General features: G+C 43.0%; 1 protein-coding gene across 1 annotated transcript in view; it reads right to left on the bottom strand.

Annotated features, from left to right (window-relative positions):
* The window catches only part of LOC124779100 (toll-like receptor 2), a 131,165-nt gene extending 113,967 nt beyond the window's left edge, over nucleotides 1-17,198 (bottom strand). The window contains exon 1 of the mRNA XM_047253687.1: nucleotides 16,986-17,198. Coding sequence (XP_047109643.1) covers nucleotides 16,986-17,186 — 201 coding nt within the window. The 5' untranslated portion in view covers nucleotides 17,187-17,198. The remainder of the gene's footprint in view (nucleotides 1-16,985) is intronic.
* Between the last annotated feature and the right edge of the window lie 228 nt (nucleotides 17,199-17,426).

A 17,426-nucleotide genomic window follows, 5' to 3' on the forward strand; every position in this document is an offset into this window, starting at 1 on the left:
AAATGCATTTTAACAAAATCGAAGGACTTGTTTCGTATCCAGATCGTCTAAAAACTATAGTACTGGGAACACAATGGCGACCCTGAGCCATTTTTCGCGGCTCCTATGTTTGCGTCATGAGAGTCCACACTTGTAGTCTAGGTCTGCGTCATGAGAGACCATATTTCGGACCATGATGCAGACTAAGACGACGAGTGTTTACTTGCATGATGCAAACCTAAACGACGACTGTAGACCCTCCTAACACAGACCTAAACGACGAGTCTGAATCCTCATGACGCACCTGTAGATGCTGTGGAGAGTGTCTCAGAGTTTCCATTATATTCCTACTACAATACATTCATGGAAAAAGACGCTCTTCATTTTAGGAGTATTTGTAGTGTCTAGGTCTTCAGCATCTTGACTCTGCATGTGGGATTCCCCTTAATATAGAAATACAAGAATAAAATTACATTTTGCAATGTGTGTGGAACTCAACAAAATAAATTGTAATTTAAACTCATAATGTGTATTGCCTTAATCCACAAATGAATATTTTATGTTGCAGAACGCTTTTCAACATAAAATATTTACAAATTTTCCTTCAGTTCCCCTGAAAGTATTATTTAGGCCAAACCAGATACTCCTAAAAATATTTGCCTACCTTTGCAAACCCAAGTAACAGAAAATGGTTTACAAACAATAATTAATGTCACTTGGGAGGATTGAAATCAAAAAGTTTAGTCTAAAATAAAAATGAACTGTATGCATTACAAAATTTCTATCTCAGAAATTGACGCCCAGAAAGCACAAGAAAGAAATCTGCACTCTTAATTAGTAAATTTGCGCTCAAACTCATAGTTTCCTATTTAATGTTCTACTGTATTCTTAATATGTCTGCTGATTAGTGTTTGAATTAATTATGACGAGATCGTTAAGTCTGTCTGCATTAAGACGTGATCGTTTTTCGCTAATTAGGTTTCCAGCGCAACTAAAAATTCTCTCACTAGACGCACTAGTGGCTGGTATATTTAATATTTTTCTTGCCACACACGGAAGTCGAGGAAGTCGTTGGGAGTTATTTTTCCACCACTGTAGAATATCTCCGTCGTTCACACAGTGTTCTTGCAAGTATCTGCTGACTTCATCATGTAGGAGAGGAGGCGCTTCTGCCCAGTCCTCAAATTTCGCCATTTTGTACGGCCCTGCATTTGTATCTTGGGTGCTGTGATTGAGCACTTGCACTGAAACTGTACAGGTTCCAATTAATATTTGCAGAATAATGTGAAGATCGTACTACACATAGTTGAAATTATAATAGTTTTTAGTTGATGCTATCATTTACCGTCCAGTAAAGTCACCAGAAGATCAAAACTAACTGCAGGACGATTTAAATAAAGTATATATTTTTTGTGTGAAAATTAGCAGTTGGCAATAAATAATGACAAGAGCGAGGTTATCCCTGTGTGTACTAAACTAAGTCCGTTAAACTTCGTTTACAAGATCAACCAGTCAAATCTAAAGGCTGTAGATTCTACTTAATACCTCTGATTACAATTACGACCTACTTAAATAGGAATGGACGCACAGAAAATATTGTAGGCGTTTTAATGACGAAACACTCTTTTGGAGCATTGCTACGCAGTTGGAGAGCCTTACGATTGACGGAAGAGGTCGAAAGAGTCTAAATAAGGGCAGTTGGTTTGGTATTATCGTGAAACAGGGGAAAGAGTGTCGCGGAAATTACACAAAAGTTGGGGTGGGAATCAGAACAACAATGGCGTTTTTTAACGTGGCGCGATCTATAGATGAAATTTCGATCACCAACTTACACCTCCGAATTTGAAGATATATTGTTGAGTTCCATCTACATTGGAAGAAATGATCATCAGAATAAAATACAAAAAAGCAGCGCTCAGACGGAGAGATGTAGCTGTTCTATCCCGCGCGAAATTCGAGAATAGGAGACAAATAAGTTGAAAGTGGTTCGATGAACCCTCAACCAAGAACTTGCGTGTGACTTGCAGAGTAACCATGTACATGTAAGTGAAGGATATATGCATTTTCTTAGGAGCTTACCTTCAGCACACATCTGTCGTACTGCTTGGCAAACTTCAATTTTTTCATCCTCTGTTAACTTTCTTAATGTGCGGTAGTTAGCCACCATAAACGTTGCAATTTTATGCAACATACTAACGCACATTTTCTATTCTAGGAAGGCATCGGCGGCTTGTTTCAAAGGTTTTATGTCCTGAAAATACATTTTCTCAGCATACATATTTCACAAGTGGTTCTCTAATATTCAGATGGAATAAAATTACAAACCTCTTCATCGTTATCCTGTACGGTACAGTGAGTTTTTAAGGCATAAAACCACGGTAGAACTAAATGTAGGGTTGGCTCCTTGTCACCCTCTAGATCAACTGTGGCTTCTTTAAACGGCTTAAGAAATTCTATAAGCTGGCCAGTTATATGGTGGTCATAACCCAGCATCTTATCAGAGGCACCTTCATTATGTAAAACAGCCTTCACTGAATCAATCTGAGAATGGACTGATAAAAGCATGTCAAAATAACTATTCCAACGAGTTGAAACCCACTGCTTTAAAGATGAGTTCAGTCTCACCCAGAGACCTCTTCTCTTGAAGTACGAAACCGTAGCCCGCACTGTATTAAGAATGGCTAATATATTTGGAACATTTTCTTTCAAAAACTGTTCGCTCAGAACATGTGTCAAGACTGTGTTTATACTATGAGCCATGCATGGAAGACGCTCATATATTTCGAGAGCTTTGACAATGTTACTGCCCTGGTCTGTGACAAACGTAATTTTGGCAATGACTTCACGAGAAACACCCATAGTTTCTAAGCCATCTTCCAACTCGTTTCGAATATTCGAGCCAGTTTTTGGGCAGTCAGGAAACGCAGAGCACATCAGTACATATTTATTCAAACGCCAGTCTGAATTTATGTAATGCATTGTCACGGACATGTAATGCACCCCTTTGTAATTGTCTGTCCATAGATCAATTGTACTGGCACATATACCAGAACTAATCGCATGCACTGTATCTGGGAGCATTTTGCTGCGCACTTTATCAGCTAAGGTTTGAACTTTCCTAGCTACTGTCACACGGGAAGGCATAACGTTTTTAATATCAACTGAGCCACATTTTTTACTTATGTCGATCAGTGTCTGCCCTAAATTTCGACGCACTTTTCGGCCACTAAATCTTTGTCCTCTTTCAAGATATTTACGGAGTGAGAGAACTGCTTGTCAAATTTTCACACATGTCGTAACATACTCGAGGTTCCCCAATAAGTACTTAAGAGCTTTTTACATAGTTTGCATTGAGACACAACTACCGATTTATTTGAAGCGGCCTCATAAACACACGAAAACGTTTCCCATGCGGAACTTGTGCTCTGTTTCGTTACCAGCATGTATTCCCCACCTGTCAATTTTTTTTTCAATCTCACTAAAGTTCGACCTATTCATTGTGCTGCCTCCACCGCTTCGATAAATGAACTGCAGGCTAACTACCTGGCTACTCTAGTCACGGTAGCTTGACAGCGCAAGCTGTTGTCAGGCGCTGCAAGCTGAGCGGGTCCCGTGAAGCTTGGCAGGCTTGCGGGAACCCAGGTAGCCCGGGCTTGCGGGAGCCCGTATCGCCCGCATTGCCCACTATGCCTCAGTACACGCGCACTCTTGTGTTTACGTCGCGGCAGGCTGACCTGCATGAATGGCTGCAGAGGAGCTAGGGGCAAGCAGGCTGCAAGGGGAATTTGTACACCTCTAACTACAGTAGGTTTCGCTAAAGCCGTAGTATTTTGTATCCGCGGTCGAGAGAAAGATTTTGATGGACTGGACAGTGAACGTTAGTGAAAGAATTTTGTGAACCGGTACTAGCACAAGTTTGAACGGAACTCGTTTCGAGTTGCTGGAACTGCAAGAAAGAAGATGATACGCAACGGCTGTGGCATCTTGGCGGTGGCGGCGAGCAGTACAACGGGGCAGCGCGGCCAGCCTACGCGACGAGCGGGGGCCCGGAAACTGTTACGGCAGCCGCAGAGGATCGGACATTCAGTTTCAACACGCCGAGGCTGCAGCATTCGACAAAAGATAAGTCAACTTTGTTACATTTGTCGTGTGTGTGTGCTGAAAGACTGAGAAACATGGCAAGTGATAAAGACTTTGTGAATACGGTGAAGGAGGAAGAACTTTCATTCAGTGTGAGTGCTTCACACACTATCACACCTCAACAGAGAGAAGGAGTAGATGTTAAAATAAAAGGGGATGTTTTTGATAATATTTCTATGTTATTTACGGACAGTGGAATTGAGTCTGCTTCAAGTATGTCTGTTAAAGTAACTAGTAGGGATTATACTAATACAAAAAGTAACATTCAGCGTGAACTCAGTAACGATCAGGTGTGTGATGATAGTGTTGGGAATGTTACTGAACCAAATGCATCAAATGTGGATACCAAATGTGGTATAGTGCCAGTGGAAAAGGGAAACAAGAAACAGTGATGCCAAAAATGGAACTAGGAAGTATGCAGGAAATGTTTGCCGCTTTAATGGGCTCTATACAGGGACAAACTCAAAAAATTAATAGTAAAATCGAAAAACTTGACAGTGTTTTTAATGAAAAACTTGAAAACCAGACTGCTGTTTTAAAAGAAATGTGGGAAAATGAATTGAAGTCATTGGAAAATAAAGTAGATGACAAAATTTCTCGAGTTAAGAATAATTGCAAAAGATCTGTTAGCATTGTAAAAGGTGAATTAACAGAGGCTTTGAAAAGAGTTGCTGTTGGAAACAAACAAAGAGTAGATGAAATTAAAGAAGGTGTAGAAAAAGTACAGGTTAAAATAGGGGCTGTAGAAGCTGCATGTGAAACTGATCAGAAAGTGTTAGGCAGCAAAATCAGTTCTTAATCTGACAAATGTTTGAATGAAGTAAAAACTGTGTCAGAACGAGTGGATGAGTGTGCTAAAAATGTTCTTCACCTAACTAACCAAGTAGAAGAGGTGGAAAGTAGGTAGGATCAGCATGACGGCAGGCTATGTCAAGTTGAAACTAACCTCAAACATGGAATTAACAGCAGTGGGTGTAGTTTTGTGGTAGAATCATCCGAAATTTCATATGTCACTAACAGACAGTTTCTTCAGTAACTGCAAACGATCTCAGCAGTGGCTGTTTAAAATTATTTTTCTTGTACATGACTGTAGGTTGTGTAATATTTCGTGGCACGATGATCTGGACATAAACGACAAGACCGAAGTTTCGATCGTATTCCGACGACCTTCCTCAGGGTAAGACTGATTTTGCAGGAGGAAAGAAGCTTCTATTTATTCCCGCTAATCGGTGTCTTGTGAAACTTCATTGGCCAAAGAATGTAACAGGATGGTGATAACGAAATGGAGAGGTAAGGAAGGAAGCTATACAGTATGTTAACTGTAAGACGGCCGAGTTGTGAGGTGAGTGCGGGGAGAGGAGGAAGCATGCATTGGCTGGCAAGGGGAGAGAAGCCGTTGGGGGGGGGGGGGGGGGACAAGGCACGCCTATTAGTTGCAGTGCTGGCACTACAAATTGCGCGTCATGCTTACACGAAAGCAGACGAAAGGCTTGGAAGTAAAACTCGCTTTAAATGTTGTACGTTAACGAAACTGAAATCGTCATATATATGTTTGTCTACTATGCGCTCACAAACCATTCATCCGATTGCAATGAAACTTTGGTGAGTTGTTCTCCGAACGCCCGAAAAGAGTAATGGAAAATGTTTCAACAGTTAGGTCAGTGTAGCATGCTTTGTGCTGTGTATGTAGCAGCTCTCACTGAATATTTGTAAATGGAGTGAAACAATTTTTTCTGCTCCCTTTCCCTTTCGCAGCATTCAATCACACGCAATATAATTTTGCGAGCAACGCTACGTAATCCTGGTTTCCTTCTAACCGTAGGCCTACCGGTAGGGGTTGTTGGCGACTCCCGAGATGAGCCAGCAACTGCCTCTTCACTCATTTTGATAATGTTTAGCACAACTGCACAATAAAAACACGCAGAACAGTACAGCGCAAAACAATAACGAACCAGAAGCAATGGCTACCTTGTACAACACAGTCAGCTACGTAATGTTGGCAGCAGTCTAAACTGCGTGCCTACCGAAGCCTCCCGACGTTTACCGACTTCTACCGATTCAGGATTAGGGAGAGGCCTGCCATCTAAAAGTTTACACACTGTACGTGGACTACCTGGCTAGAAAATTACTGACAATAGTCTGCAAATCAGCGCTTGGCTTATGATGCACACGTTTCCTTCCCTATGTAAGCGTAGATATACTGCCAGTCACTCTACAGGTCTTTGCTCACGGCAGAGGCTCTTAGGGTGTTTGCACCATCGCATCGTCCAGTGCAGACAGTGCAGAACACAGATTCGCCATGTTGACGATGATGCAATCCCCCATTCCCCGACTTTACGCATTAGCGCTTTCTTTCCTTACACTCGCCTTTCTCCAAATGTTCACCAATGGAAAAAATTTGTAGTAATTTCTGGTGAGGTCGTCGGTCCCTAGGCTTACACTCTACTTAATCTAACTCAAACTAACTTACGCTAAGAACACCACGCACACAGATACCCACGCCGGATGGAGGACTACAACCTCCGACGAGGGGAGCCGCGCGAACCGTGGAAAGCCGCCTCAGACGCACGAAACTTCATATCTGTTTTCTTTGTCATAAAAAAATGTTTGTGAAGTGGGTGGAGAGCTTTGTTGGGTGGAACAAGAGTTGTCTGTTGTTGTGGTCTTCAGTCCTGAGACTGGTTTGATGCAGCTCTCCATGCTACACTATCCTGTGCAAGCTTCTTCATCTCCCAGTACCTACTGCAACCTACGTCCTTCTGAATCTGCTTAGTGTATTCATCTCTTGGTCTCCCTCTACGATTTTTACCCTCCACGGTGCCCTCCAATGCTAAATTTGTGATCCCTTGGTGCCTCAAAACATGTCCTACCAACCGATCCCTTCTTCTAGTCAAGTTGTGCCACAAACTTCTTTTCTCCCCAATTCTACAAGAGTATCGATGCAATTATACTACTAAGATCTAGAACGAGGGTTCAGCTTCAAAAAATGGTTCAAATGGCTCTGAGCACTATGGGACTTAACATCTGTGGTCATCAGTCTCCTAGAACTTAGAACTACTTGAACCTAACTAACCTAAGGAAATCACACGCATCCATGCCCGCGGCAGGATTCGAACCTGCGACCGTAGCGGTCACGCGGTTCCAGACTGAAGCGCCTAGAACCGCACGGCCACACAGGCCGGCCACGGGTTCAGCTGACAGCAATTCTAAGGGTATTTATTACATTACAATCAGAAATACTTGCACGCAATATAGTTTTCGTGCAAGTCAAACAGAAAACCTTTCACGTACACATGTGGATCCAAACACAGAAATAATCTTAGTTCGTTCTCTGCGCAGCTTAGGAAATTCTTACTTCAACAAGCAACAGTAGAACAAGAGGAAACCTTTGGTATTGTAAAAACTTAGGTGATCATCGGTTTGCAAACCGATTAATTCAAAACGTTAATAGGGAGCCGTGATGAAGAAGCTTCCACAGGATAGAGCAGCATGGAGAGCTGCATCAAACCAGTCTCAGGACTGAAGACCACAACAACAACAACAACAGGGAGGCGTATTTTCAATTGCTATCTAAAAGACCTTTAAAAACACATCAGATATTGGCTTCAACTTAGTAATTTTCTGTAAAAAAACTACAACAAATGTTGGTAAATGAAACACTAAAACGCGATATGTTTTAATAAACCGGTGTTCTGGACTATCGTTTTTAATGTAATGTTTCACTTAAACATTTAACAAACCCGACTTAATTTTACTGTCAGTGATATACCAGCACATTACCTGGAATCGCTCGCTAACTCATCTTCAAGCAACTGTAGCTCTACGTCGTAGCCGGCCGGGGTGGCCGAGCGGTTCTAGGCGCTTCAGTCTGGAACCGCGCGAACGCTACTGTCGCAGGTTCGAATCCTGCCGCGGGCATGGATGCGTGTGATGTCCTTAGGTTAGTTAGTTTTAAGTAGTTCTAAGTTCTAGGGGACTGATGACCTCAGATGTTAAGTGCCATAGTGCTCAGAGCCATTTGAACCATTTCTTCTTCTTCCACGTCGTATTTTTCAAAGTGCGCTCACTCCCGCAAAGATGCTGTGAAACAGAGCCTAATACCGTTTCGAATGAAGCGCTTTTAAAAATCCGGATGCCTTACAAAAGGTAAAATGTTTGTGTCACTTACCTAGCTCAAGAACGTGTTGCACACTTCCCTGCGAAATGTTTTTGAGGAGATAAAGTTTACGTTGGAAAGCTTTTATTTTGTCGGCCTTACCATTGATGAGTTTATTTTCTACTTGGAATCTCAGACATAAATAATTTAGAAGAGCCATAATATCTGCTAAAAATTCTAAACTAGCTGCAAATTCAGATTCTACGAAAGTGCCTTCGGGCATCCTTTCCCGTCAAAAAAACGAGGCGACGGAGAGGTGTAGTCGAATAATTAGGGAAATCACTTTCCTTTTGCTCAACCAGCCTAGCTCGGCATGTTAGGGGATATCTGGATGCTCCTCTTCTGATGAAATCAAAACTTCTTTGAACTGAGTATGAATGAGCCCGTGAGGGCGAACTAAGTTGACGATACGCACCAGTACGTTCGTCACGTCTTCAAAACCGGTAATTTATACGGAAAGAGCCCCGTGGTGTGCAAAACAATGAACGGAAGGTCAATTCGGCATGTTAAGTTTCTTCCACAGTTGGCCAATAAAGACTTTAAAATTTTATTTACGGCTGTGGATCAGCAACTGTAAAGCACACTTTAAGGATAGAAATAATCATTCGTCAACTGCACTAATTTTTATTAAATTAACTTCTTAATAATGTGCAGATGGTTATAGAAAAACAAGCGTTGTATCATTTGAAAGACAAAGGCGAGCGAGTGTGCCGGACTTGGCCCTGTTCACTGCTACTAGCGCCACGTCATCGTAACTTGCCTGTGAGTAGCGTACAAAGTAGTATTGCGCCATAATCTAAGGATGAAATTAAAAATTAAAGTTGCTTTTCCAGACTTTGTCAACATATGCTTCAGTATATTAATGTTTAACTTGTTAAAGCTCGTAGTGATCAGATAAATATGTTTCCCTAAATACATCTTTCCAGATGAAAAACAAGTCGCGCAAAATAATAAAGCTAGAAATCCAAAAAACTGTCAGAATGTGCAAATGTATGTCAGAATCAACTGCTACAAGTTTCAAATTGATCGAAACAACATTTCGGTCAGAATGAACGTTTTTACGAAAAATTGAAGGCGCTACATATTAGACTTAAAAAGTTGAAAATTCGTGTGAAGCTTCAGTTGGATATAAAAACATTAGCCATGGAACCCCATTAAGCTACCTCTAATAGTTTTCAAGTGATTTACTGAGAACTAAATTTGGAACATAAACGTTATTATTTTTAGTAGATTTAGTATCATTTATAATACTGATAGAAAGTTTTCATTACAGCACGTGACAAAACCCCTTAACTAATAGAGCTGTAACAAGTTGCAAGACTTTGATGCAAATACCAATCAATACAAGGTCTCTTAAAGATGTAGTTCACAGGTCATATTCTACTGTCAGTTCCGGTCTAAAAGTTCTAAACGGTAAAGTTTAAATGCAGGGGAGCCAAAACTTGTTCTATGATTAAAGCCAACTTAACTCCATTCATACATAAATTTCGAAGATTGTAATTTGATTCATGACAGCATTATAGAATAATATTTACAGTAATAAAATAATATTTAGAGTATTACAAAAATATTTATAGGTTGCTACGTCCGCTGCGCCCGTATACGTATAAATACGGCCTGAGAAGCAATGAGGGCTTACTTTGCACCCAGCTATCAATCGGTCCTTCTCAGTCAAGCGCTGGTTTACGCGCTGCCTCGGGTGACGTCACAGCCAGGTGGCAAGTAGACGCATGTTTTCAGTACAAATAGGAAGTGAACTCGCGAGGACTGCACACTGCCCTGGATCACTTTGATTACGCGGAAGTAACTGTTTGTGTGCGGCCCGTAATGTTAACAAAACCGCGTGGCAAGTGGCGACCAATTAACTTTGATTGTTAGAAGTCAGGGTGAAAGACCATTTCATGGGAACTTAACGAAGAGGTCGCCTCTGAACTGCTCATAGTGCTGTTTATGAAAGAGACATCCTTATCATTATGATTACCAGGAACATTACTATGTTTTGTGTAACTTTTTAAAAATATAATTGAATCAGTTTGAACTCAAAACTTTTATTTATAATCATATTTCGCGATCTCGCTGAGCAAAAAGAGAATAGAAACATTTATGTCAGTGAACAGTAGAAGAATGTGGACTTGCATACTGGAAACTATGGTCAGTATGTTCTCCATCGCTTTCTGGTTGAGCACAAAAATATTTTACAGGTCCTCGTGAAATACGGCGCCTCCGCCCCACATGGTGACTGATTATTTATATTGCCAAAACCTTTTACTTTAGCGCCCCGTCTGTGGTAACGGGGAACAGCGTTTCCCAAATGAGTTGAGTCCTGTTCTTTCACCTGACATTTCGACCGCTTCTCAGATAACTCCCCTGTAGATGTGTTCTTTACAGGAATCACATCCAAGATCTACACCGTCACATGAAGGTTGTCGTTCACGCCAAGAGAAAAAAGGGCAGAGTTGAGTCCTAATATCCCTGGACTCATCAAGGGCGATTGAGTACGCTAGGAGAGTTTCAGTTCTGGCCGCCAATTGTTCGTGCAGATTCCTTGCACTGTCGCTGATTCGTCGAGATATTGTCATACTAGAAAGTGGTACTCTACTTTATGCGGGAGCTAATGTAAGATTCCTTGTCTCTACTACGACCTACGAAATATTCTTTATTAATGGTCCTTCCATAAACCGCTTTCCAGCTCTTGCCAAACGCAGAGCAACTCTGTACACTACTGGCCATTAAAATTGCTACACCAAGAAGAAATGCAGATGATAAACGGGTATTCATTGGACAAATATATTATACTAGAACTGACATGTGATTACATTTTCACGCAATTTGGGTGCATGGATCCTAAGAAATCAATACACAAAACAACATCCTCTGGCCATAATAACGGCCTTGATACGCCTGGGCACTGAGTCAAACAGAGCTTGGATGGCGTGTACAGGTACAGCTGCCCATGCAGCTTCAGCAGCATACCACAGTTCATCAAGAGTAGTGACTGGCATATTGTGACGACCCAGTTGCTCGGTCACCATTGACCAGACGTTTTCAGTTGGTGAGAGGTCTGGCGAATGTGCTGTCCAGGGCAGCTGTCGAACATTTTCTGTATCCAGAAAGGCCCGTATAGGACCTGCAACATGCGCTAGTGCATTATCCTGCTGAAATGTAGTGTTTTGCAGGGATCGAATGAAGGGTAGAGCCACGGGTCGTAACACATCTGAAATGTAGCGTTCACGGTTCAAAGTGCCGTCAATAAGAACGAGAAGTGACCGAGACGTGTAACCAATGGCAGCTCATACCATCACGTCGGGTGGTACGCCAGTATGGCGATGTCGAATACACGCTTCCCAATGTGCGTTCACCGCGATGTCGCCAAACACGGATGCGACCGTCATGATGCAGTAAACAGAACCTGGATTCATCCGAAAAAATGACGTTTTGCCATTCTTGCATCCAGGTTCGTCGCTGAGTACACCATCGCAGGCGCTCCTGTCTGTGCTGCAGCGTCAAGGGTAAACGCAGCCATGGTCTCCGAGCTGATAGTCCATGCTGCTGCAAACGCCGTCGAACTGTTCGTGCAGATGGTTGTTGTCTTGCAAACGTCCCCATCTGTTGACTCAGGGATCGAGACGTTGCTGCACGATCCATTACATCCATGCGGATAAGATGCCTGTCATCTCGACTGCTAGTGATACGAGGCCCTGGAGATCCAGCACGGCGTTGCGTATTACCCTCCGGAACCCACCGATTCCATATTCTGCTAACAGTCATTGGATCTCGACCAACGCGAGCAGCAATGTCGCGATACGATAAATCTCAATCGCGATAGGCTATAATCCGACTTTTATCAAAGTCGGAAACGTTATGGTATACATTTTTCATCCTTACACGAGGCATCACAACAACGTTTCTCCAGGCAACGCCGGTCGCCTGCTGTTTATGTATGAGGAATCGGTTGGAAACTTTCCTCATGTCAGCACGTTTTACGTGTCGCCACCGGCGCCAACCTTGTGTGAATGCTCTGAAAAGCTAATCATTGCATGTCACAGCATCTTCTTTCTGTCGGATAAATTTCGCGTCAGTAGCACGTCATCTTCGTGGTGTAGCAATTTTAGTGGCCAGTAGTGTAACTACCTCTACTAGTCCTTTCCCAGCACTTTTCACCATCTTCGGGATAAATTAATGGAAGAAGAGGAAATGGAAACGAGTACACATTTTAGAGAAATACATACAGAATTGGGTTGGTTTCGCAGTACCCTTAATCAAAATAAACATGATAAAGTACTGGTTAACACCTCATTTGCGATGCAGAATTCTCTTCTGCAAGACTTTGCAACTTCTTCAGTTCTTCCTCTCTGCTAGCCCCTATGGTTTCACTTTACTTTCCCGATTGCAATTTGCTGTAGTGTGTTTCAAATGTCGATTTTCTTACACACGCAACTACTGGACCTCTCATTAGACATTTGACTTTATCGTCACACCCTGCAAAATTAAGAAAGTCCCCACTTGGCTTTAAATGGACTTTAAGAAAACTCGGAGCAGATTGTTCCTTTATTCTAGGAACTGCTTTGCCCTTACCAATGTCAGTATTGAATAAACCGCCAATCATGATACCCGGCAGTGCACGACGGCGACTTCACCGCGGAAGCCCAGTTGAGGCGAGTTGCGCTGTTGGACCCATACATGGTGCACACACTCCCTGCACCGCGCTTCGCACGGGCGTGATTTTCCGTGTGGGGAGGCCCCCTGGCTTAGGCTGTGGCGTCCGTGCTCGGTACGGGATCTTCCTCGTATTTTGCGTTGGCGTATTTACGACTCTTCCGCCAGCACACGGGCTTCCTGGAGCATGACAGGTTTTCCACTGTCACGGTGGTATTTCCCGACCGCCGGCTTACTGTGCTGCGGTAACCGCAGTAAGCGTCATAGCTGATCATAGCTGATTGGCCTCCTCGTCTCACCTACGTAGGCAACTCTCCACTCACGACGTAATTCATGTACTCAGGCAATATTACGTTTCTTCACTGCGTCCTTGGTGGAACGTATGATGTGATGTAGTAGATCCTGTGGCTGGTGGGCAAAATCGGTATGAAACCTCGTCAGCGGAGAACGTTACCTAGCCATTCACTGACGCTCTTCACATGTGTTAAGTGCATAAGCGCGATCTTCCCTTCCTTGCCTTCTTCTCTTGTTTTATTCTGGTTGGCTTTGGCTGCATTTCTTATTATGTAGTTCTCAGAAATTGTTGTGTAGCACCCTCAGTTCTTCTTTCATATTATCTGTATCACTTATCTGGTGGATTACGACCAGTCAGCGTTTGCAGACCAGAATACTTACGAACTTGGCGATTGTGGCTCTCCGCGAGCGGATACCGACTTTGTGGCTTGACTTTTGCTACACTTTCACTTGATTCACTTTTAATACACATTTCAAACCCACAGTGACCCGCACACATACTAAATTTTAATTTTTGCCGAGGGCATTTGATCCCAACGTCCAAGAAGCAAATTCAAATATTCCAAATCTTACACTTCTAGACGACCTTTTCGGGAGCTTTCGATTGGTAATCAGACGAATGTCAGAATTGCAAGTCCCGAAATATTCCTTGTTAGCATTCCCCCTGTCCTTCTCCCAAACAGCCCAGACATTCGGCTGCAAACGATTGCAACTCCTTAATGGGCCCCATCCAAACAGCACCCTGCACCGCTTTCTGTGTAGAATGAAAGACATATGGAAGTATGACTCAAGAAATATAGCGTGCACGATGATAACGAGGACAGCGTAATTTGGGATGGAAGTTAAGACAGTACTGACAGTGTTGAAATAAATGGTGTCAGAGAAGTTAACAGTGACATCAGCCGCCGTTTTGATAAGAAGCCTTCCTCTCCTGTGTCGCTTACCTACAGTATAATCATTTATCAATATTATAACAAGAACAATAAATCCGGATAACTACAAGTAGGAGTCGTGCATCGAGAGTTCCGTACAAACTTTATTATGTACCCAGGCAGTTCATTCATCCCGGGATTAGAGTTCGACGATTTTTCCCTCCCATCATATCGACAATGGAGAGATATCAAGATGTGTGATGTAAATGGCAGTATATTTTTATTTCATTGACATAGAAGCTTAAATCTTTTACACAGGAAAGGAACAGTAGACTTTAATATGTGGTATGAATTTCAGCTCCATATGTCTACTCGTTTCTGAGAAAAAGGGTCTTAAAAGACAGGTAGACAGTCGGATAACAAATGACATCCTATTATTTTATCGTATGATATAATTAAAAATTAACAATTTTCAGATTTTTTCCTCTACGTGTACTGTGAAGCCTTGCTTCTTGCCTAGTTGCACGATTCTAGGTAAACGCCATCATGTTGGAAGTACATCGCCATTCTGTCATGCAGTGAAACATCTTGTAGTAACAGCGGTGCAACATTACGTAGGAAATCAGCATACGTTGCACCATTTAGATTGCCATTGATAAAATGGGGGCCAATTATCCTTCCTCCCATAATGCCGCACCATACATTAACCCATCAAGGTCGCTGATGTCCCACTTGTCGCAGCCATCGAGGATTTTCCGTTGCCCAATAGTGCATATTATGCCGGTTTACGTTACCGCTGTTGGTGAATGACGCTTCGTCACTAAATAGAAAGCCTGCAGAAAATCTGTCACCGTCCCGTAATTTCTCTTGTGCCCAGTTGCCATGGTACGGATGCAATCGATGTTGATGTAGCATTCTCAACACCGCCGTTTTTGAGATTCTCGATTATCGCGCAATTTTTCTGCTACTGGTGTGCGGAATAGCCGTGACAGCAGCTAAAACACCTACTTGGGCATCATCATTTGTTGCAGGTCGTGGTTGACGTTTCACATGTGGCTGAACACTTCCTGTTTCCTTAAATAACGTAACTATCCGGCGAACAGTCCGGACACTTGGATGATGGCGTCCAGGATACCGAGCAGCATACATAGCACACGCCCGTTGGACATTTTGATCACAATAGCCATACATCAACACCATATCGACCTTTTCCGCAAATTGATAAACGGTTCATTTGAACACGGGTAATGTATCACGAAGCAAATACCGTCCGCACTGGCGTAATATTACGTGATACCACGTACTTACAAGTTTGTGACTATTACAGCACCATCTATCACAAAGCGAAAAAAGTGGTCATAAAACTCTGAACGTAGCTGCTAAGGTTCAGTGACTGCGTCAGAATTATATTGGAACAAATAAGCCCTCTGTCACCAATATTAAGTCAAAATTGACCTGGTTTCAACGCTACTATGAGAGTCGTCTTCAGAATTAGACTAAGACAGTCTAGTTGCAACCCTTGTTCACAGTACGAGCAGCCCTTAGCGTCTCGCCATCTAACATCTGTTCACGACGTCGCCTTTCTGCATCTTTTCCAGTCAGTACAAACTTTAATTTTATTAATATACTATATACCTAATACGCTTTAGAACAGTTAGTCTAACTCTGAAGACGACGCTCATAGTAGCGTCGAAACCTGGTCAATTTTGACTTAATATTTGTGACGGAGGGCTTATTTGTTCCAATGTAAAACATTCATATTTCGTTAAGTACTACACGAATATGTAATAAAAAATGGCGGTTCCTATTTTAAAAAACGCAGTCGATATCCGTTCGACCTATGGCAGCGCCATCTAGCGGGCCAACCATAGCGTCATCTGGTTTCCCCCTTCAAGCTAGACAAGTTCCGTTCTTTGTAGTTTTTTCGTTTGACGCTTATTTCGTGAGATATTTGGGCCGGTCACTATCAATGGACCACTCTGTATACATTTATGAGGGAGAGGGAGACAGAGAGAGAGAGACAAACGGATAAAAATCACGATGATTACAAATCAACAATCTTCGGATTTTTTCCTACGTTAGTGGGTAGTACGGTATAGGCTTTCATCTGTGGGTTTGCGGGTATACAAATATGTGACATAAAGGCCCGTATCTTTTGACTGCATTGACATAGAAGCTTAAATTTTCTACATCGCAGGGGGACCATAGGCTTAGTAAGTAACGTAAATATGAACCTAACACGTCTACCTGAGGTTTCTTAACAGTCGGATTGGTAGAAAGACAGATAAAAGATCGGTACTGTAAGGGTTCCGTTTCTACCGTAGTAGTAACCACTATAGGATCATTCTAGAACTTGATTAAGTGTGAGCATATTATCAATAGCTTTGAACAACTTTCATAGATCGCTTACGGGACTTCACTCTTTCGGGCCGGCCGCGGTAGCCGAGCGGTTCTAGGCACGTCAGTCCGGAACCACGCGGCTGCTACGGTCGCAGGTTCGAATCCTGCCTCGGGCATGGATGTGTGTGATGTCCTTAGGTTAGTTGGGTTTAAGTAGTCCTAAGTTTCAGGGGACTGATGACCTCAGAAGTTAAGTCCCATAGTGCTCAGAGCCATTTGAACCATTTTCACTCTTTCCCTGTTTCTTGGCTCCCTCAAAATTAGGGGTGCAGCTTATATTCGGGTGTGTCATTATGGCCGTTATGGTTGTGTAGATCAGCATAGTGACAATTTATTGTAAACACAGTGTACAGATGTTGACCATGTACGTTATTTGTCTTATATAACGTAAACCCTTACTCGCCCGACAATCCTGAAGGTTTTATTGGTTCATCGGTCCCGTGCAACACCATGAATAAGTGAATGAATAAATGAATGGTGCACTGTACCTCTTCTTGCCCGGGGCTAACATCGGTGAAACGGCACCCGTCGAGCTGGTCCGTGTTCTCCTCATTCAGCTGGCTACAGGTGAAGCTGCTCCAGTCGATGTATGTCGGAGCAAACGGGATAGCTTCGTAGCGTCCAGGTAGCAGCAGCAGCAGGAGCAAGAGCGACGACAACGCCAGGTACACGGTGTTCACCGGAGCCATGCTGCAGGCTCTCTGCAGCTGTGACTGAAGGCGTTCCCGCCAGCTGCCGAGAGCGGTTCTTCCCCGCCAAGGCTAGCCGGCAGACGAAGGTCATTTCTTCGAAGAGCCTCGCGCATGTGCTCCGTGCGCTGGGCAGTAAACAGCAGCGCCGTAATGTTTCCCGACCTGTACTCGTTTCCGAGAGCGTCTACGCTCCGTCAAGCAGTGCCTGGGAAAGAGCGCAGGGCACTAACACGACAG

This window comes from Schistocerca piceifrons, chromosome 1 (assembly GCF_021461385.2).
Source record: "Schistocerca piceifrons isolate TAMUIC-IGC-003096 chromosome 1, iqSchPice1.1, whole genome shotgun sequence".
Taxonomy (NCBI): Eukaryota; Metazoa; Arthropoda; class Insecta; order Orthoptera; family Acrididae; genus Schistocerca; species Schistocerca piceifrons.